At 32.1% G+C, this 22,322-nt stretch overlaps 1 protein-coding gene across 1 annotated transcript; it reads left to right on the top strand.

Annotated features, from left to right (window-relative positions):
• Positions 1 to 500: 500 nt before the first annotated feature.
• Positions 501 to 20,391, top strand: RpS3A (ribosomal protein S3A). Its single transcript, XM_067278678.1, has 7 exons — positions 501 to 646; positions 4,212 to 4,315; positions 5,674 to 5,861; positions 7,915 to 8,040; positions 8,528 to 8,610; positions 12,041 to 12,150; positions 20,214 to 20,391. Exons 1-7 carry the CDS (start codon positions 585 to 587, stop codon positions 20,345 to 20,347), a joined length of 807 nt encoding a protein of 268 aa, XP_067134779.1. The 5' UTR covers positions 501 to 584; the 3' UTR covers positions 20,348 to 20,391.
• Positions 20,392 to 22,322: the final 1,931 nt, after the last annotated feature.

Genomic DNA, 22,322 nt, shown 5'->3' with positions numbered 1-22,322 from the left:
CAATCAAATCCAACTTCATGAAAACTTAGGTTTGTTCTCCTGGATTCGACATCTCGGGATTTTCATGAGAAATCGGATTAAACGCCCAAAGGTGTGAACACACTACGTTTTCATCAAAAGTATTGTATCTGGGTTCGATTCAAATGCAAAAGGTCGAGCGTATAATGCGCTGCCTCGGTTTACAAATCAAATAATTCAAAGATATTTACAAAAATTGTTTAGTTGCCCCTTACTTTTAAAGATCCACTAAATGAAAAAAATAAATAATTACAAAAATATGAATAGATTTAAATTATTTTTAACTTGAAATTCGAAAACTTGATCCATTCATAATTAACGTTTACTTTATTGAGCTATTAGATCGAAGGTATTAACTGGATTCTACAAAGAAAAAAGTATTTTGTTAAATAATTTAATATTTGCCTGTATAAATATATGCTTTTTCAATCGCCGCGCCGATTTAAAAAATGGCGTTTATGGCTATTTTGGCTATTTTGACATCTGCCATCAAGAGCTGGCAACTGGCAACGTCGTAGGCATTTGGCAACAGTATCACGTGGTATTTCTCTTGCCAAGTTGACGACATGGCCGTCGGAAAGAATAAGGGTCTCGCTAAAGGAGGTAAAAAGGGTGTTAAGAAGAAGATGTAAGTAAAACTAAAACGTTTATTCATTTAATACGTTTCTTGTGTAAAAATTTATTATATCTATGTTTCGTATTGCGCTAAAATATTTCGGATTACTCTGGATATGTTTGAATGGGTATTGCCAGATGGAATATGGCGGCAGAATTCTATAAAACACTTTATATGATTTTTGTAGTTAGTAGGAAGGTGACGAGTTATAGAAGTTATAAAAAGAACTTTTAACTTTATTCGAAGCTGGTATAAGAATATAATCGTCATTAGTCAATTACGTGTCATTCGATTAATTTAAAAATAAAATATATTCATCAATTAGGAATTTCTAATTTGAAGATCATAAGAAAATTGTCCAAAAGTTGACTAAATCTATCAACATTTTACAACAAAAGATTATCTCTGCAGACATCATTATGCCTTGTTAGGAATAAATTATAGGTCGGCTCCACACACATCCAAAAGAACTCTTCAAGACAAGGAAAGCTTTTGAAAGTGCCCTTTATACATGCTTAAAAATTGGTTTTATTGGCATGTCAATATAATAATGCCAATTTGTGGATCAATAAATTTTAAAAATTCAATTTTAGACCCCTTTTTTTTTGCTGATTCTGAAATTGTCCCTGGTTGGATTGTAAATGTTATGATCAGCCTAGTATGGGGTATTCTGTAAGTCTGGAACCATGGAGAGATATATTGAATTTTATTTTCTTTCTTTACAGGTAAAGCATGTTAGTGAATAGAGGAACAAATTCAAGTTATTTTAGAATATGCTGCAAAAACTTCACTTGCATTCAGTGACAGAATTAAAATACTAGGGTAGATGTACCAGTTTTGGCCAGTGTACCAGTTCTGGCCAGAAAACAAATTTAACTTAAAAATATAATCACCACATATTCAAATCTGTCCAATGGAACAAACTTTTATTGTGAACTGTTCACACAGTTAACAATAAAAGTTTGTTTCATTTGTGATTATATTTTTAAGTTAAATTTGTTTTCTGGCCAAAACTGGTACATCTACCCTAATGAATGTTTGGTGAGGAGCTGCAGTTTGTACGAAATTGCTGAAGAGTTCGGGTTGCATCTAGACTATTGTTTGCAATTATTGGGAAGAACAGATGTAGCCTGTTAAACTGATAACTAATCACTTGTCTGCTGGTTCTTACTATCAAAATAACTTGAATATATTTCTCAGTACTTGTGAATCTTTGTCCCAGATGGTGGCTCCACCCTGGCAACCAACATCTCAATTAGTACCTGTATCCCCTCTAAATAAATTGATTGGACTGACTAACCTACATTAAACAGACACGTGTTATCGACTCAATCTGTTTCGTTATTTTGACGCTGTTAAGATTATTGCAAAGTTTTAATAAAGAAAGGGGAGGAAATTTTACCTTTGTGCACCTTCGCAGTGGCAGTGGTGGCTTCGTGCTCCCGACAGACTTCTCCCGGAGGGGAACCACCGGCAGTCCGCCAATTGTTTAACGTCGCTAGTTATTGATGTGTGTGTTCGAGAACTACCGTGAATCGATAACTAGTGATGTTAAACAGTCGGTGGCTCCCCTAGGAGGAGTGTGTCGGGGCACGAATGGTTGCGATTGCCACTGTAATGGTGCACATAGGTAAAATTCTACCAGAAAAAGTTAGCAAACAAATTAGTTTAAATTATCGTTCATTTTCAAGGGTACTTTTCGGTTAGCAGGTTACCAGTCTCTTGATGCGATCTGACTCGCATGTATTCGGTTGATAATTGGTTCAGAGAGGATTTCCCAAATGGGTACACGCGGAAATGGCTAGTGAGTTTCAAAGCTGTTACATAACCTTTACTATCTCCAGCTCGTATAACGAAAAAGACTGAGTCGGTAACACGTGTAGGCTAGTCGGTCGAGTCAATTTGTTTCGAGGGGATACAGCTACTAGTTGAGATTTTGGTCGCCAGGGCAAAGCCACTATTTGGGACAAAGATTCACAAGTACCCATTTCTCCTTAGTACTGTGTTTTTTCTGTAAAAGAATTACATAGAATGTTTTAAATAGCCTTTGCAGTATTGTCTATATGATCTGTTACACTAGAATATTATATACATTGTATCCATTATATTTTCATTGCACTCTAACAAGATCTCCCCAATGATGATCAATTTTCCAAAGTTTTGGAAGCATTTATCTGACAGGTTTTACTGTATATGATGAAAATGGTATTGCCTATACAATTTGAGAGCTAAATCTCTGAGACATTTTTTTATGGCATATCCTTTCAAATTTATTCTGTAAATCTGTCTATGACAAGTTTGATTTCTATGAATTGTGGAAGAAATGATGATTGATTGTGATATAATAAACTACCTGGGTAGAATAAATAATGGTGTGAAAGTATAAATTAATCAATGTGATTGGTTTTATTACTTGTTAGTTTGTAGCAAATTTATATATTAGGGCATGTCCACACATTTAGTATTTGCCATTTACCGATTCTTGTTGGTAAAGGCCTTGACAGACTAGGCCAGGGATGGCAAACCTATTGCACGCGTGCCCAAAGTGGCACGTAAGAGAAATCATCTGGAACATATTGTATCACATGATTTCTGTCTTTTTCAATCAGATTTTTTACATTTATTAGAATTAAAGCGTATTCATTTAATTTCTTTAAATATCATTATTCGAAGTCTAAGACATTGGCACGCATTAACATCTTTGAAGCTAAGTATGCTTATAATATGGCACGCAGACTCCTGGACTAGGCGATTTCTCACCCTGGAGATATGTCTCAGAGTGACGAATACCTGTTGTTGATTGGGTATGTGAGGAGACGGGTTGCCCAAGCTATACGGTTGACATTTCTTACCTGGTAAATTTTCACTAAGTATGTGAAAGCATTTATTTTTGAGTACATTATCGTGATATTCTTTAATAGTGTGGTTATAGTACATTGGTTAATATGATTGAATTAATGAAATTAAATGTAGTGTCCTATCATGAGCAACTATTCTTCATTTTTATTTTTGTGTTTTAAACAAGAACTGTACTCACTCAATAAACTTAAGCATGGTTGTTGGTCACAGTGAGCAATGGGAGACCTTTTTTTCTCCCAAAAGTCAAAGTAATTTATTTTTTCTTGTGTAGTTTTCTCTGGTGTTTCAATACAGTTTTATTGTTTTGTTTTTAAAAAAAAAAATTCCTTTCTCACATTTGTATTTTCTACTTTGCTGAAGTGATACCATCCACCATCACTTTTTTTTTATTGACAGATGTGAGCTACTCATAAATATAAAAGCAGCAGCATAAATTACTGTTTCAAAATTGCTCATTTTCTAACAACAAACCAATGCTCAGCAAATAATTGTATATGCGTACATGTGTACTTGCCAAGTGACAAACATTTTGTCAAAGGCAAATGAATATTCAGCAAATACTGCGTGTATGGATAAATTTTAACTGAATATTTCTGTTTTAAATTTAATGAAAATTTATTGTATTAGTCAAATGTTATATGAAATAAGGGAGAAATGTGTTTATGTAATTGTTTAAATGGATTGATAAATACTAATAATAATACTTTATATCATTTAGTGTGGATCCATTTACACGAAAAGATTGGTATGATGTCAAAGCGCCTGTTATGTTCAGTGTTCGCAACATTGGTAAAACTCTAGTAAACAGAACTCAAGGAACAAGTAAGTGTATTTTAGTACAATTACTTCTGTTTGTACTTTAAATTAAATATACATCTGCTAAAATGTATTTTACAATGTAAATTATAAACATTCAAAACAAAAAGTTTTCTATATTTGAAAATGATATTGTTTTTAACATAATTTAAAAATGAACCAAAAATCAATATTTAATAAAAGTTATCTCAGATCTTTCCTTCATCTTCATCAATATCAGTGGTTCTGCCACGAACAAATGCCAGATGATTTGTAAACTAAAATGCTAAAGACTCATCTCTAAAATGCAATTTTTCACTGTAACTAGAGTAAAGAATATTTTTTATGCTCTGTTTAATTCTTAATTAGTTTAGACTAAAATTTTTTTTAAAGCTTCATGGAAAGAGAGTGAGTGCATTCAACTGCTTTTTCATACTGAAGTTTAATGGTTGTTTTGAGCAAATATTTGCAAACCTGAACTGTGCAAGAAAGTCAACATGTATTTGAATGGCAACAAGCATTGGCCTTTTATTTATTGGAATGCATAAGTTACTTTGCTTGGATTTTTCAATAGCATACTTTACTGCTGATAGAGTTCTGAATGGAATTAATATACTTTTGCAGAATGAAGATGCTACTCTTTTGAATATTCTTGATAGAGCCAAAGCTATGGCATAATTTTAAGTGTAGAAAAATTTCATTTGTTGACAATTAGTGGTGTTTTTTTGTCAGAATTTAATTTTCTATTAGATATTTTTTATGCATTAATGAGTGCTGATTATTTAATAATTAATCATATAATAAAGCTAAGTTTTAGTATTCAAAAATTTTGTTTTAAAGTATATAAATACCTGACTATCATAGTATGAGCTTATCACATGAAACAGATCTTAGGCATACAGATTTATTTTACATTACATCAAATTAATGTTAACTTTGTATGCATTTTGTACTTTTGTGATATTTTAAGGCAAAATTTTCAAATAGTTGTTTTCAGGACTAAAAGCCCTAGTTATTGTTAAGTATATTACAGATGATTTTTACAATATAAGAAATGTATCTGTGTATGATTTAGTTTCATGTACACAGTGCACTCTACAAACCTAGATCTCAAACACTGTGGACTGTGCTTGAGGGCCACTGATTGGCCTCGTATGACTTTTACGCTGCTTCATTTGAAAATCGTAATAGAGTATTTCTGATTAACTGCTTTATGTTAATAAGCTTATATTAATACATTTCCAAACTTATTTAGAGTGAGATAATGTGTAATTAACTGGATAACTGCTGATCTGTATTTATTGTCATCATTTTATTGTTTATTTTTGATAAGTAATGCAAAATTTATCAAAATATTGATACAAATAGTCCACGTGTATTTACAGAAATAGCGTCCGAGGGTTTGAAAGGGCGGGTGTTCGAAATCTCCTTGGCCGACCTTCAAAATGACGAAATTGCCTTTCGTAAATTTCGTTTAATTGCCGAAGAAGTTCAGGGTCGCAACGTCCTAACAAACTTTCACGGAATGGATTTAACAACAGACAAGTTGCGTTCAATGGTGAAAAAATGGCAGGTAAGAATGTTTTCTATATTATTTTTACATTGATCTGGATCTGTAATTTTCCTAACTTGAGAAGATTTTTACTTTTCTCGTTAACTATGTTTTGATTTTTTCAGTTTAATATTATTACATATGTAAAATTAATTGATGCTTAAATTGATAATTAGTGCTTTTTGTCTTACTAATTTAAGTAGCAGTAGTCAGGATTCTTATACACCCGGAAAGTCAGGAAAATTGGGGATTTTCATTAATGTTTGGAAAAGGTCAGGGAATTTGTCTCTTAGGCTGTCTTATTGACTTTTTTTCCATAGATTGTATTGCACCACATTACTTCTTGCAGACAGCAAGAAGTAATGTGGTGCCAATACAATCTATGAAAAGGATTGAGAATATTTTCAGGACCCTAAAATTTACAAAGTACAAAAAATGATAAATAAGATCATTTTTTATTTTAATAATTTTGATTGCATAACAAAACAATTTCTGCTTTTATTTTCCAGTTTATTAATATTTTAGAAAAATTAGGAAATTTATTCAGGGATAAATTTAATAAATCATACTTTTATACATGAATTATACAGGATGTGTTATGAATAATAATGACTGTTTTCTTTTTTCAAATCCATGTAGATTTATGGTTGTGACAGAAAAATAACAGAAAAAAATGTTTTATTATATTAATTCAGAAATTATAAAAAATATGTCTGTTAATTAGAAAAAGAGTAGGAATCCTGAGTATTACAGTTTTACAGATATTTTTTTCTAATAAAGAAAATTTAACAACGTTAAGCCAAATTATTTGTATTTATGTCATGTCTATTGATCAATATTGTTAATTGTTAAGTGTTTTTACTGGGCTCTTGTATGGAGTCCTTTGCAATGGCACAAGCTAATGTGAAATAAGTTCAGCTGGAAGTAAAAGACAGGAAGGCTGAGGTGTTTCTCAGAAGTACCAGAAAATGAATTGATGTATTTTTAGGGCACGAAATAAAGCTTTGAAACATTTAAGTAGTCTGGGATACTATGAGCTTCGACAATCTTATGGCGATAAGCATTCAAAGTTGTAGCCGCCATGCTGTTATGTTGTGCGTAGCTGACAAACATCCATGGTGTTGTGATTACCTCTAACGGCAATCATTAGTAAGTCACCAAAAATGGTGTACTGGTGGAAAACTGCTGTCTTATGCAAGTGATCTTATGACAGTAATGAAAAATGAACACAATTACAATCAAAAGTAATTGTAAATGGTAGTGATTGGACTGCAATTTGAAAAAAAATTGTAGACCTATAAATTCCTGCCATCGTCCATCCATTTGTCTTTCCTTAATTTCAAGAACAGAGTTAGATAGATGAAGACAAGACCAAATGTGGAAACCTTTAGGGCAGGAGGCCTCAATTAACTGTATATGAACTTCCAATGCAAACTGGAAGACACACTATTTCAATTCAAAACTTTTCCCCCTGAAAGCAGTTAATAGATGTCTGGCACAACTATATTGTTAAAGGAAAAGTATGGTGTACAGGAGCAAGCCGCTACTAATTTGAAGTGGAGAGCATATATTAAATGAAATTAATTTAAAATATGATTAAAAATTGCAGCCCATGTCACAATAAATAATTGCTTGTTAGATTATGACTTATTTATAAAACTCATCTCCATCCTCAAATTAAGCTTTTTGCTTTTTTATAATAATTAACATAAAAATTTTTAAAATAAAATCTCATAACAGATGGTGCCACATGTAATTTTAAATGTTTTTGCCAGGAAAGTTATGCAAATTGAGTGCTGATAAATTGGTGAATTAGAGACTTTTTATAAATATTCTGCATTGGGAACAAATTAGTATAGTAATTTGTTCTGTGTTAAGATTATAAAATCTATCTCTTTATAGACCATCTTCCAGCATACCTCCATTTGATGACTTTTCTAACAATAATCATTAACTAGTCATAAGAAAATTGCTAATATTTTTTTCTCTTTTGAAGTTGTTAATGAATTTTGTACCTACATTATTTAATCAATAAATTATTTTTCATTTTAGTGTTTTTTATTATGTATTGCAGACTTTGATAGAAGCTAATGTTGATGTTAGGACTACAGATGGTTATCTTTTAAGAATGTTCTGTATAGGATTTACAAAAAAATGGGCCAATCAAGTGAAGAAAACTTGCTATGCTCAACATACACAGGTGAGTTTAATTTTGTCTATTATAAACAAAAGATTCTGTTCAATTAAAATTCATTGTTAATGACTGAGCCAGATGATCTTTTCCAAAATTATTGGGCTATGTTAATAATTAATACAGAAATACTTTCTAAATTTAGAAAACTAAAATAATGTATTTTTTAATTTTTTGATGTGAAAGATCACATTGCTTTCAAATGACAAGAACTAAGCCGACAAGAATATCATCCAATATATTTTATTACCACTCTTAATGTATATGCACTTTCGGCTTTGGCCCCCTCTACAATAATTTCAAAATTTCTAGAACAGAATTGGTCTGAAGCAGGACTTAAACCTGCAACTCCCACTTACTGTGCTGATGTGTTGCCAGTTATTCTACACAGACCTCTGTCTAATTTTTGCTTCTGAATAGTAGCCAGATAATTTTGGCAAATATTGTTTGGCTTAATCAATTAATATTGGGCTAAGTTGTTGTTTATACGCTTTAGGTACGTGCTATTAGGAAGAAAATGGTTGAAAGTATGAATAGAGAAGTATCTTCCAGCGATTTAAAAGAAGTTGTTGGTAAACTGTAAGTATTTGTTTGCTTGTTCAGTTGTAATCTTGATGAATATTGAAAATTGTTTCAAAATAAAACTTTGGTTTAAGTAGAGTAATTTTATCTTTGTTTTTGATGAACTGGTGTGCATTATATTTTTACATTACTGATACAAAGAATGTCTTTGGTACCATTAAATATTGATATGCACAAATCAAAACACAGATGACAAGTTTTTAACCAATTGTCTCTTACAATAGAGGCAATGATTGGCAGAATCAAACATTAGTGCTGGCTGTTATCCTAATTTTGCTGCCTATATTCATTGGTAGTATTTGAGCAGTAACATTGTATTACGTTCTGCCTACTGCAGCTTAAAATGCACTAAAAATTGCACTTTTACTTGTTAAAAAGACCTATTTTATGGCAAACAAAATTTAGCCTAAGTTTGTGATTATAGACAGTGTGCAGTAGGGATTACCAAAGAGACTTTCAGGTTAAAAATATAACCAGTGGTAATGGTAAAAATCAGTGAAATGTGTAATAAAATATTAGGGAAACATAACAATACTTTTGTGTAATTCTATTTAACTGTGTTCTGTTAACTGAACATAGTTTAAACTTAAAAATCAATATATTTCTTTAACAGATTACAAAATTTTGATGTTGCATTTAATTTTTAGTGTTCTCTTTAAGTGATGTTGCAGATGAATTGTTTGACTTATGTACTGATCTCTTGACTAACTAATGTGGTGAATTGTAGTGACAAAGTAATCAGATTGTAAAAATCCATTCCTGCTTCTGGAAAAGAAATACAGGAATATCTCACCTTGATTATCGTGGTTATAATTGCTACAAAAAATACTGCAATAATTGAGATAGATAATGCATGCAGGCCTCGGAGTCGCTCACTTTTCTCACTTGTACTCACTTTTCTGAAGTATCCTCACTTTGCTCACTTTTCAGGTCATTTTCTCACTTTTCTCACTTTTTCAAAGGGGAAATAGCACTCCTAGGCCTGTGCATGTAAAATGGGTGATCATTGCTATGGATTTTTTCAAATCTATTATTTAAATTTGATATGTGAGGTAAAAAAGAAACATGTTAAATGTGTTAAGTAAAAAATGAAGGTTTATTTTAAAAAACAAGATTATTCTTTAATCTTTATTCATTGTAGGGGTAAGTAAGAAGAGAAATAAATATAAATTTGCACCTGTACTGTACTTCAGGCAAAGGTGGATGGTTACTGGTGAGTAGTGAGAATGTGCCATCAGATAAAAACAAAACACAAGAGTGCTACCTGGAGAATAGTGACTCTAACTAAACGTAATTCTGGTTGCATACATAGTGAGCTACATCTTGTGGCCGCGATAAATCAAATTTGGAGCCCAATAATTGGAATTTTGGTATCAAATTATAAACCATGATGATCGAGGTATTCCTGTATACAAAACTAATTGTTTCGATAGGAAAAGTCAAAATAAGCTAATTTAAAATATATATCAATTCTGTTTTGTGGAATCAAAAACTCTACAGCAAACAGAAACTAAGAATGGTTTTGATTAAGCATATTTTGAAATTGAGTTCTCACCAAACTGCTCAGCTGGTCACTTCTTGAACAGACTGCTTAGATCCAATTGCTCAGTGAGCATTATGCTATTAACTGGGCAAAGAATTCTTAGGCTCACAAGCCAGTCGGACTGTTCGGTCATTAAAAAATTGAGATTATACGAGAATACATAAGTGATGTAATAGTTTAATTGGAAATGAATATTATTAATTATTATTTTATTACTGGTATTTACGTAAAACATTTCTCTCTCCATTCTAAATTGCAATTTGAAATACAATGTACTATACAAATTAATTGTATCTGTATAATTATTGATTTTTTTTTCCTCTTTGAATGTTCTAATACTGGTACTATTTGATTTACATTTGTCCATTATAGATTTTGTTAATGAAATTATTGAACTATAGTGAATATAAGGACTGATATTAGTAGTGAGTATATGAAATGGATTGAAACAAGGATGTTCTCTAAACATTTCTTTTATTTACTAGTAGTGATAACTCTTCTGGGGAAAGACTTGCATTTTGGTTGTCATAATGATGTGTTTTAATTAGTGATGTAACGAATAGTATATTCGGCCTCAACCGAATACCGAATATTTGGCTAGGAGCGTGGCCGAATACCGAATATTCGGCCACGAACGTTGCCGAATGGCCGAATATTCGGCCAAACTGTTCGGCTTGATTAACGCACGTACGAAAATTGGCGCGCAAACCGCATTATGGCAAGAGATCGCGCACCGTGCTCTCTATTGGCCCGCTGTCACTACGATTTTTTCTTCCATTAGGTCTAAATTATTTAAATTAATTAATTAAATTATAATTATTAAACTTAATATGAGATGGAGCCTAACGTCTACCTCTAGTACCAAATTGGTTTATAATTTATGTAATAGCCGTAAATAGCCCGATATGATTCGGCAGTTGTTGGTATTTAGATGTAAGTTATAACTTATAAGTTATTTTATTTGCAATCGATCATTTTAACTCTTTAATTAAACACTAAAATTTTGTTTTTACTACGTATTTGTAGACTGAATAGTACCCTAAGGATATACTTTAGTGGTGACATAATATGGTCTAGTTTCTCCCCATTTGTGGAACAGTTCAAATATATTATTGGGGAGTTTCTATTTGTGAAGTTTTGTGATATTTTGTTGCTATTGTTTTTGTCAATATTTTTAAAATTAACATGATTTCAAATGTTATCTTTTGTATATAATGAAAAATGCTCATTCTTTGCTTTATATATAAAATAAATTATATATTAGTTACTCATCTTCTAGAAATAGATAAATAATTCTTTCATTAAATACGATAAGTTTCAATAAAACGTTTCGTAACTCATTTTAAAATATCGTATAAATATTAAAATATACGCGAATACGAATATAACATAATTAACTAAACAATAACATTAATGCCCGATACATTCTAACCTACACGCCATCAATGCCATAAGATATAGAGGCTAGATAAAGGCTATAATATTATTTAATTACGAAATAATTTAATACTAGAGTTAGATGCTATTTCTTATTAACTTTAATAATTATAATTTAATGTTCAGCATTAATAAAAGTTACCAAAATGATTAATTTACTGTGTTTTTGTTATTTCTTACTCCTGTTTCCAGGTATTCGGTATTCGGCCGAATAGCGAAAAATAGGCTGAATACCGGGTAGTAACCGAATATTCGTTACATCACTAGTTTTAATTTGATTTTTTTCTTAGTAGCTGGCTTCTCTGGTAATGGGTATTATTTGCATCATGAAACTCAAATGTTGTTATCACACATCGCCGAGAATTTACAGATTTATTTATATGTAATTATAGCATAACATTTATGGAACAAGTAGAATAAATTTTTTTTTCCTGTTGTTTTGTGCAGTATACCTGATAGTATTGGTAAAGACATAGAGAAGGCTTGCCAAGGTATTTATCCATTACACGACGTGATGATTCGTAAAGTCAAAGTACTGAAAAAGCCGAAATTTGAATGTAAGTATAATTTGTGATTTTAATTAAAACGTACAAAGTTTATAACTTTTCAGAGGCATTATAAAAAGAATATTAAATAATTTTCAAAACAAACTAAGAGAGAAATCAATCTAAAATGTATCATTGTGATTTGTTTTATTTCCAATGAAGTGACTAGATGACTAACAAAAGTTAGTAATTTAGTAACTTCATTGGAAATAAAACAAATCATAATGATATATTTTAGATTGATTTCTCTCTTAGTTTCAAAAAAGTGTGCACCTTTTAAAATTTTTCAAACTGTGTTAGGCAATAAAATGCATACATTTTGTGCATTTTAATTACTGATTAAATGTGTGTTTTTTTATACAAACTCTAGAACAGGTTTCTTGTCCTTATGTTAAGAAGTGCCATTTTAGGATGGCCACGTTTACTCTTATAGAAGCAGGAAACTGTCTTCTGTCAAAATTATTTTATTTCTCTGTTTTCATTTTCTTCACACTTTAAAGAAATTTTTGGCATTCTTTCCTTTTAACTTGATTGGAGAAGCTGGCATGGCAACAGTCAGTTTTCTAAGCAAAAACAATAAGAAAAATTACTGCTTTTTTGGGTGCACTCAAGTGAAGTAATCTGTTCTATGCATTTGCTACAATAAATATTGATAATGGTATGTTTCATATTCTATGATAGAAATTGGGGTGAATTTTCGAACCGATACTTATAAATTATTTACATACAATTTGATTGGTTATGCCTTATTAAGCATGTAAAGAATAGTGGTATTATTCATTACTTTCACTTTGTTAAGATTCCCAGAGTAATAAATGATGCATATTTTAGAAGTGAAGTATTCATACTTTTAATCTTTGGAATGTCATGTATGAAAGTAACAAGTAGTTGCTAGTTGCATATCAATAATAAAAATTATTTTTAAAAATCTGAAACATTTTTTATTCACATAAATGCAGGTAATAAATACATTTTTTAAGCTTTACACACACTGTGTGCCATATCAGAAATCCTGACGTCGGCGAGCACCTGGTGCAGGTTAATAAGTGGTTAGTAAGGTGCCAAGGTATACACCTTTGTGCCTTACTGGGAGAAGTTACAACCAGAGTAGTTCCCCATTGCCTTCTTTGGTGCACAATGTTATGCAAGAGGAAATACACTATAATGCTTATAATATAATATTATCAAAAATACTGTACAGTTTACAATATTTTTGATATTATCTGACCAAAAATAAAAGCATTGAGTACTTGTGGAAAAATTGTTAGGAATATTTCCAAACACGAATGCCCCATGGTTATTTTTCATCTCATAATACCAAGAATACTATGAAAACTGGAGAAAACTATTTTCTTACCTTTTTAGTGCATTTATGTGATTAAAAAGCATTATTTAAGATTCTTTTTATATATATTGTATATGTTAGTTAAAACCCGTTTTTAGTTGGAACGCGTTTTAACTAGTTGAAACTAGTTTATACTGAATGTCATTGTTAAAACCCGTTTTGTCTAGTTAAAACTAGTTTTAATTCAAATTCGTTTTTGACTAGCAGTAAATTCTAGTTTTAACTAGACAAAACGGGTTTTTAACAAAGACATCCAGTATAAACTAGTTACAAGTAGTTAAAATGCATCATATCTAAAAACTGGTTTTGACTGCATATAGAGTGATTCAGGGTAAGTGGGGGAACATGCTTTTTGATATTTTCAAATGGTGATGTCAGATATTGTCATGTGTTTGCATGATGAATCGTTGGACCAACATTGAGTGCGGAAAGCTGTAGTTTGCTACGTTACCTCATTTTCTACATCTGAGAAGAATAAAAGCAAGATAAGAACGAAGTTATTGTTGTGAAATGTTTCTAGAATCATTTTAAAACTAAAAGTTAAAATAGAATTTATTAAAAATTGTGGAAAACAATTAATGTGTGATGTAGTTAAGGTTCTAAAGTTTCCATTGTGAGCTACCACTGATCGCGATCAGACACGCTAGAACACGTGACTCCACTAGGCATTTTACCCCCGACAAATGGAAAAGATGCCACATTTTTCTTGGGGTAACATGCTTATTTTTTGTTAATTGAATTCCAATATGCCTATTTTTAATAAATTCTTGTTTTCTCATTTTATTGCAGGATATGCATAGAAATTATATAAGGACTTTTCAAAAAGGTTTTTGGACTGAAAAAAGCTTTCGGCTAGTTATAGAGCACGTAGAACGGGCGGAAACTTAACAATACTTATACTGCGTTGTTATACGTACTATGAAGTACTTTGTACTACATATGCAATAAATTAAATTTGGTTAAGATATTTGAAAATTAATTTTATGCAATTATATTTGTTATCTTACCCTAATGGCATTTGGCATCTCACCCGGACTCTTAGGGTGAGATGCCTAAAGTGCCAGACAGTAAAAAAGTCATCGTTGCAAACACAATATACAATTATTTTTCATATACTCCAAAGTTTTATTTGAAAAACATGCTCAAAAATATGATATTTTCGTTGGAGGCCTCCAAAACCCAAACTATCGCTATAATTTCCTTCATAAGCAAAATGTTAGGCTTCTTTCCCCGAATCACTACACATAACTTTATTTATTTTCCCCCAAACATATTTATGTAGCTAAAATTAGTTTTAACTAATGTTAAAAGTTAAAACTAGTTTTATCTAAAATCAAAACATGTACAGCAGTAAATTAACTAGACAAAACAGGTTTTAACAGAGACATCCAGTATAAACTAGTTAAAATGCGTTCTAACTAAAAACGGGTTTTGACTGTAACATATATACTGTATAACCTCCAAATAGCAGATCCTGTTGGGACCGAAAAGTTTGTCCACTATTGGGAGGTACTGTACATGCTGGTGGTCATACTGCATTTTAATGCAGTCATCATACGATGAATTATGTAGCATCAAATTTACGTTAGGAATGTGAAAATATTGAAAAGTATACATAGAATATGTAATTAAAATATATATACAGTATATTATCTTTTCAGCTGTAAAAATATATATAGAGTCTCATAATTTTTATGTTATACTTAAAGCAGCGCTGTCCAACTTATCATAGCCTGCGGGCCATATTTTCTTCACCAAACATTTCGGGGGCCAAGAAGGTTGATAAATGAAAAGTCAGTTTATGTTAATTAAAAAAATATTTTATTTATACTAAAAAGAAAACTTTAAAATATTCGTAATATATTAATGAGAACATTGTGGCCATAATTTTCACGTAGTAAAATAATTTTAATATTAATAATAATTTAGTAACATAAATTTATTCATAGTAAAATGTACTCGCGGGCCATAAAAATAATTTGGCGGGCCGCCAGTTGGACAGCCCTGACTTAAAGTATCCTGTTCAATCTGTGTGCTATTTTAATTGAATTCTAAATAGCACACAGATTGAACAGGATACTTTAAGTATAACATAAAAATTATGACAAAATGTAAATGTTGATTAATTATTAATTCATTAAAATTTACCTGGGTGGAAGTAATGAAAAAGAAAAATGAAACTGTTGTTAAGAATGGAAGGGTGGACGAAGGTCTGTGTAGATGGTGAGAGTTTGAATGTTGAGTTATGATGGTGATTTGTTAGCAACTTCGAAGGGTAAGAAATGTATTTAGTATTCTCACATGTATAACATCATTTATGATCTAAGTCAGTGTTTCTCAAAGTGGGCAATAATGCCCCCTTGTGGGCGGTGAGTAAATCTAGGGGGCGCCGGAGGCAGGGTACCGAACGGTGACCAGAGGCAAAAGTTGGAGTCACTGACAGCCATTCCCTTTCCTCTGTTAAACTGATAAGAGGAAACATTGCATTTAATGGTTTCTAGATGTTGAGAACAATTCACGGTAAGGGCACAAATTGTGAGATTCATAGAAAAGTTTTCCTAAGACTATTTCCAATCCTTCCTCACACAAGAGAAAATGGGTTAGGGGCCTTGGGTATAACTTTATGGAACAAAGAGGGCGGTGGATTGAAAAAGTTTGGGAATCACTGATCTAAGTGAATAATAAAAATTGAACTAGTGATTTGTGTGCTTTGTAGTTATAGAGTAGGTGTAATTTTTTTAAGGACTTTTATGTTTTTTATAAAGTAGGTTATGGATGGCAGTGACCATTATTTAGAGGTAAATATTATACACATCCTATTTGAAGGATCTGGAGATTGTAAAAATGTCCATTAAGTTAGAAGTGTTTGCTATTTGGGAGTGTCCATTAATGGAGGTTTCACATATATAATTTTTAGTTTTATATATGGAACACTTAATTATTGAAATTTGTCTTGGTTTAATATTTAATTGGGAAGTGGGTGAAAGTGAAGTTACTTTATTTGGACAGAAAGTTAATAAAAAGTGTATAACAATACAGTAGAAATCTCTTGTTGTAATCAGATTTTGCCATCAGTTCTTTTTAATGTCATCAGAATTCATCCTAAAACACAATAGTTAAAATGTACTTTTAAAATTGCTTATTTGTATCAGGATTTTAGTTGTCATTATCTTCAAGTAAATTAATTTTTAAGCTGTCTTCTCACCGTCAGTTGCAACAGATGGTCAATAATGCATGATTGTTATAAGTCATCGTCAGTTTAAATTCTTTAAGCTTCAAAGATTTTTTTTTTGTGTATTGAGACTAAATTGTTTTTATATGTCAAATGAAAATTGCTTCTTAATCATTATTTGTTAAAAATTCATTTTAAAATTATTAATTAATTAATTGCTTTAACATCTGACTATAAACCAGAAATTCCACTAATTGTAGTCTTATATACTTAACCAACTGATAACGTTGAGCAGGTTATTTTTGTTATGGCACCCCAGTTAAAAATCACTGCTGTAATACTTGAAAACTGCATTTGAACCAAATCGTTGTCATATTTTTATTTATTGCAACAAGTGCAATAAACCTGATTAACTGATATACTACTGATTAGTATATTGTGACAAGTGTGCCAGAACAAATAATTTTTGGGGGTATTGTGCCGACTTTAGTAGGGTGTACGATCGCCGAGGACGGGCAAAACTGTTGCGTGTTTGTGTGGCGCACAATCTTTTTGTTAGAGGGGGTGATTGCCGTGACCCGTGTATCTAACATTGAACCGTACCGTTGACCGAGTCAAACCAGTGATTCCCAAAGTGTGGCGCCGCGGCTCCCCGGGGCGCCGACGATGCCGTCATAAGGGCGCCGCGAAATATTCAATTAAACAATTCGGCAATTTTCTTGGAATTTCCAATTCTCGAAATTTTGCGCCAACAATCGTGTATGCTGACAAAATTCCAAGAATTTAGCAACTTTCGAGTCTTTCATTGTTTTCTTTCTCCACCCATGCTTTAGTGGTTTAGTCACTAAAGCTTGGGTGTGGAGCTAGACGCTAAGCGTGGGTAACGCAGTACCAAGTTGGATTTCTGTTCATTCGTTGTCACCATCTTAGTGTTTGCATTAGTTTTTGTTTGTTGGACTAACGACTAACTTAACAGTATGGTGGTTAAGTTAATTTTCAAAAGTTATTTTTCTGATCACCCTAAAAATGGACAAATTCTTATTAAACTCGAATAATAAAGATAGTGCTGAATCTAGAGAGGATGTTCCAGAAACAAGTGGCAAGGGTTTCGAGAGGCGAAAACGTCGTGACAGTTATTTGGATTTTGGCTTTACATCAATAAACGAAAATGATAAGGAGAGACCACAGTGTGTGTTGTGTATGAAAGTTTTGGCACCAGAATGTATGCTTCCAAGTAAGTTAAAACGACATTTAGAAACCAACCATTCTAACTTTGTTGGTAGACCTCGCGACTTTTTTACCAAAAAGTTAATTGAATTAAAACAACAAAAAAGCAGCATTTTTAAACATATGTCAATACCAAATAATGCTTTGCTAGCATCATACAAAGTTGCATATAGAGTTGCTAAGTGTAAAAAGTCCCATACCATCGCAGAGCAACTCATTCTACCGGCTGCTGTAGATTTAGTAAACATTATGATTGGCGAGACGGCGGGAAAACTGCTTTCAAAAGTCCCTTTGTCTAACAATACCATTAGTCGCAGAATTCAGCACATGGGGAGGATCTTAATATACAATTAATTGAAAAATTAAAAAAAAGTGAATTTGGATTACAACTCGATGAGGCCACAGATAATAATAAGGACGCACACTTGATTTGTTACGTACGGTTCTTAGATGGTAATTCAATCGTTGAGGACCTTCTCTTTTGTAAAAGTATTACTGGAAGTACAAAGGCTTACGATTTGTTCGAGATCCTGAATATATTTATGGTTGAAAATAATTTAGAATGGACAAAGTGCGTTGGTGTTTGTACTGACGGTGGTCGTTCAATGTCCGGCTCTTATGGAGGATTGCAGGCGCTTATTCGAAACAAAGCTCCAGATTCAGTTTGGACCCATTGCATCATTCACAGAGAAGCACTGGCATCAAAGTATATGAGTCCTCCACTAAATATAGTTTTAGAACGTGTAGTAAATATAGTAAACTATATAAAAATTCGGCCACTGAAAGCAAGATTTTTTAAAAAAATGTGTGAAGATATGGGAGCCGAATACACATCTTTGTTGTACTACTGCCACTCACGATGGCTCTCTCGCGGAGGTGTATTGTCTCGTACGTTCCAATTACGGCAAGAAATATACGCTTTCCTTGAAGAAGAAAAACATGAGTATGCCAAACACTTTGTGGAAACAGACTTTTTGATTAAACTCGCATATCTATGTGATATTTTTGAAAAGTTAAATTCGTTGAATATCTCCTTACAAGGACGCAATATGCACATTTTAAAGCAAACAGAAAAGATTTCAGCTTTCAGAAAAAAATTACAGCTATGGAAAATAAAAATTAATAAAGAGTGTATCAGTGATTGTTTTCCCTTGTTGCACCAGTTTGTAACCTCCAATGAAATTAATTTGTCTTGCAATATAAAATCCATTTTTGTTGATCTTATAAATCAGAAAGCTTATCAAAGTTGATCAGAGCTTATAAAAAAGTTCGAAAAATACTTTGAAGCAGATATTGATAAATTTACATGGATTCAAAACCCATTTAGAGCCAAGACTCCATCTGAATTTACTTCTTTAGAAGAAGAATCTTTTATTGACTTGTCTTGCGATAATACTTTAAAGTTAAAATTTGGTAGCATGGAACTTTCTGATTTTTGGATATCAGTAAAAGAGGAATATCCACTGCTTAGTGGTAAAGCTCTACGAATATTAATTCCGTTTGCAACATCCTATTTGTGCGAAGCTGGGTTTTCGGCAGTCGCAGTAATAAAAAGTAAATATCGCTCGAAAATTAACGTTGAACAAGAAATGAGGGTCGCCATATCCAATTTTATTCCGAGATTTGAGAAGTTGTGTAGTGAACATCGAGCCCATCCATCCCATTAATAATTTTAATAATGTTAATCAACAATAAACGTTCAATAAATTGTTTGTGAATTCAAAATTCGTGTTTAATTTATTTTTCAACTAACCTAACCACATGGTGGTTGTCCAGTCTCAATATAGATATTACCGAAACAGTTGAAATTAGATATTTTATATTATCCCAAGGAAAATAGTAAGTATCTGTTTTTAATTTTTCGCTGTTAATTGGATAATCGCTTTTGAAAAGGAAAGTTTTCCAATTTTTCAAGTAAGTCAAAAATTTAGGGCGTATAGATGAAGAAAGTCAAAAAATTTAGGGCGTAGATGTGTTAAGCGTGTTTGTGTGGCGCACAATCTTTTTGTTAGAGGGGGTGATTGCCGTGACCCGTGTATCTAAATTAAACCGTACCGTTACCATAAACTCTAGTGTCGTAAATTAATGGACAAATATATATTATATTAATAGTAGCCGATTTCGTTTTGCACGTGATGCTTATGCAAATATGGAATTATTAAGACTACATTTGTTGCAACAGAGTTCTGCTTTACTGAGCACTGCTGATGGAAAAAATGAATTTAACAATTAAAAATTTATTGCTATAAATAAATATTTGTTTATGTACTTGTAAATGATTGATGAAGACAATTTCCATTTATATCAACTAATTTTCTTTTATGCTTTTAGTGGGAAAATTGCTGGAATTGCACGGAGAAGGAACCGGAAAGGGTGGCACCACAGCAGCTCCCGCCAAAGGCGAAGAAGGAATGAAAATAGACAGACCAGAGGGATATGAACCACCTGTCCAGGAAACTGTTTAAAATTTTGTCACTGATGAATATATAAAATAAACTCCTGGATTCAATTCTGTTTTGTTTTCTTTTGTTTTGTGACACACACATTATTTTCAATTACATTTGCTCTACAAATGCTCTTAAGTTTTAATTTTTTTTATCGTCACAAATGAATCTTATATATTTATGAATATTATTTGACTAATTATTGTTAATTCGTCAATTATTAAAGATTGATAAGTAATTTGCATTCATGTTATTTCATACATTGGCATGTGACAGGCTTATCAAATAATACTTTCCAAAAGAATAGCTTCCATCATATAAGTATATATTAATGTAATATACAGGGTGGTCAGTCTCTTTGATTACACAGTGCATAAACTATGCTAGGTAGAAACAGGGTTTATGGAATAATTTAGGCTGTAATTTTGTGGTGTTGCACAGACAACGGTAATCTCTAACGTGAAAACCGTTTTTGCAGGAGAAAACTGGTTTCGTAAAAACTACCTGTTCAGCAAAGCTTAAGGAAAATGTAAATGTTAGAGTGAAATTTTAAATCCGATCCTACCTCCATCTCGACCTTTAACCCCCAAAAATTAATAGCATCGATGCCCATTAACAAAGGTACCATACCAAATTTCGTTTCTTTATTTTTACGTCCTGAGATAAACGAAGTAGAAGTTAACACTCATACATATCCGTGGTAATTTTTGGCTTTGGGTTCAGGTGGACACGATTCCAATACTGAAAATCGCTCGTGCACGGCAACCAATTACAGTCGACAGATACAATGATTATTCCCAGCTGTCCACCACTCTAAGAGAGAAGGTGTTGAACTTAAATGGACATCGATGGTTTTATTTCACTAAATTTTATTACTCAAAGCTATAAAGATTTTGAGGAGGGTTGAGTTTTGTTGAACATCCGAAGAGGAGGCGCGGTTACTGAAACAATGGCAGAAGGGGAAGTTTAAACTAATTTGAGTTATATTTACGGGCAAATCGAGAATTAGAGATAAATGTGACAGGCTAATTTTCTGTAATAAAAGGATTCCAATTACATTAATTCGGTAGAGAAACAATGAAAGTAGTAGTATTTCAACGGCGGCCCCGAGAAGGACCTCTCATGTCTCCACAGATTCAGACTAAAGTTTAAAGAAGTTTTCTAAAATAGTAATTATCGGGCATGCTGTTGATTCGTAAAACCGTAGAAAAATTATTTAAAAAAAAATGCTTGAAAACGGTAAAAGGGCCGTTGCAGCAACGACGTGGATAGAACAACCCCGCCGCAAAAACACGAGCGCTTGCTATCAACTACAGACGAACCTCCACTAACGGTCACTTTTAAACGGCGGCCATTTCAGAAATATTTTGAGAGCAAAAATGCAAACATTTGTCACTCCTCCCAATAATGGCTGCGGCTACTAAAAATCCTAGTTTTAATTAAAATATGGATCATTGACAAATTATCTCGAAAAATAATTATTGTATCTTCGGATAATTTATAATTTATTATTATATAAAATTAAATTACAGTCATTTGGATAATATGACGCTTAATTTTCAATGTTTTATAGTGATTTGATGCGACTGTTATAGAAGAAATCAAAATCAGCGGCAGTAAACGAGTCCGCCATTTTTAGAAGTAGAAAAATTGGTCATTATGAAATAAAATGCTTAAGAAAAATAATCGAAATTTGAATAATTTCTCTGTTTACATTGATCTGTTCGGGATTGTGCGAAAACCTTTTCGGGAATCTCGAGAAGGTTCCTAGTTATCTGGAATTGTCCAACCGCAATATTAGATGTAAAAGAGAACAATTCAAAATCAACCTTTTGGATAATCTAATGTTCTCTTTTACATCTAATATTGCGATGGACAATGAAACTCTGCAACGCAGACGGCCGCTGTGTATACCATAATTGTGATATTATAATTATTCGTTAAAAATATTAAAAAGCTGGAAGAAATACTATAAAACGCAAATTATACGAACATT

Source organism: Centruroides vittatus, unplaced genomic scaffold, assembly GCF_030686945.1.
Source record: "Centruroides vittatus isolate TY-2023 unplaced genomic scaffold, ASM3068694v2 contig_817, whole genome shotgun sequence".
NCBI lineage: Eukaryota > Metazoa > Arthropoda > Arachnida > Scorpiones > Buthidae > Centruroides > Centruroides vittatus.
Note: the sequence above shows the minus strand (reverse complement) of the source record. Positions and strands in the feature narration are given on the sequence as shown.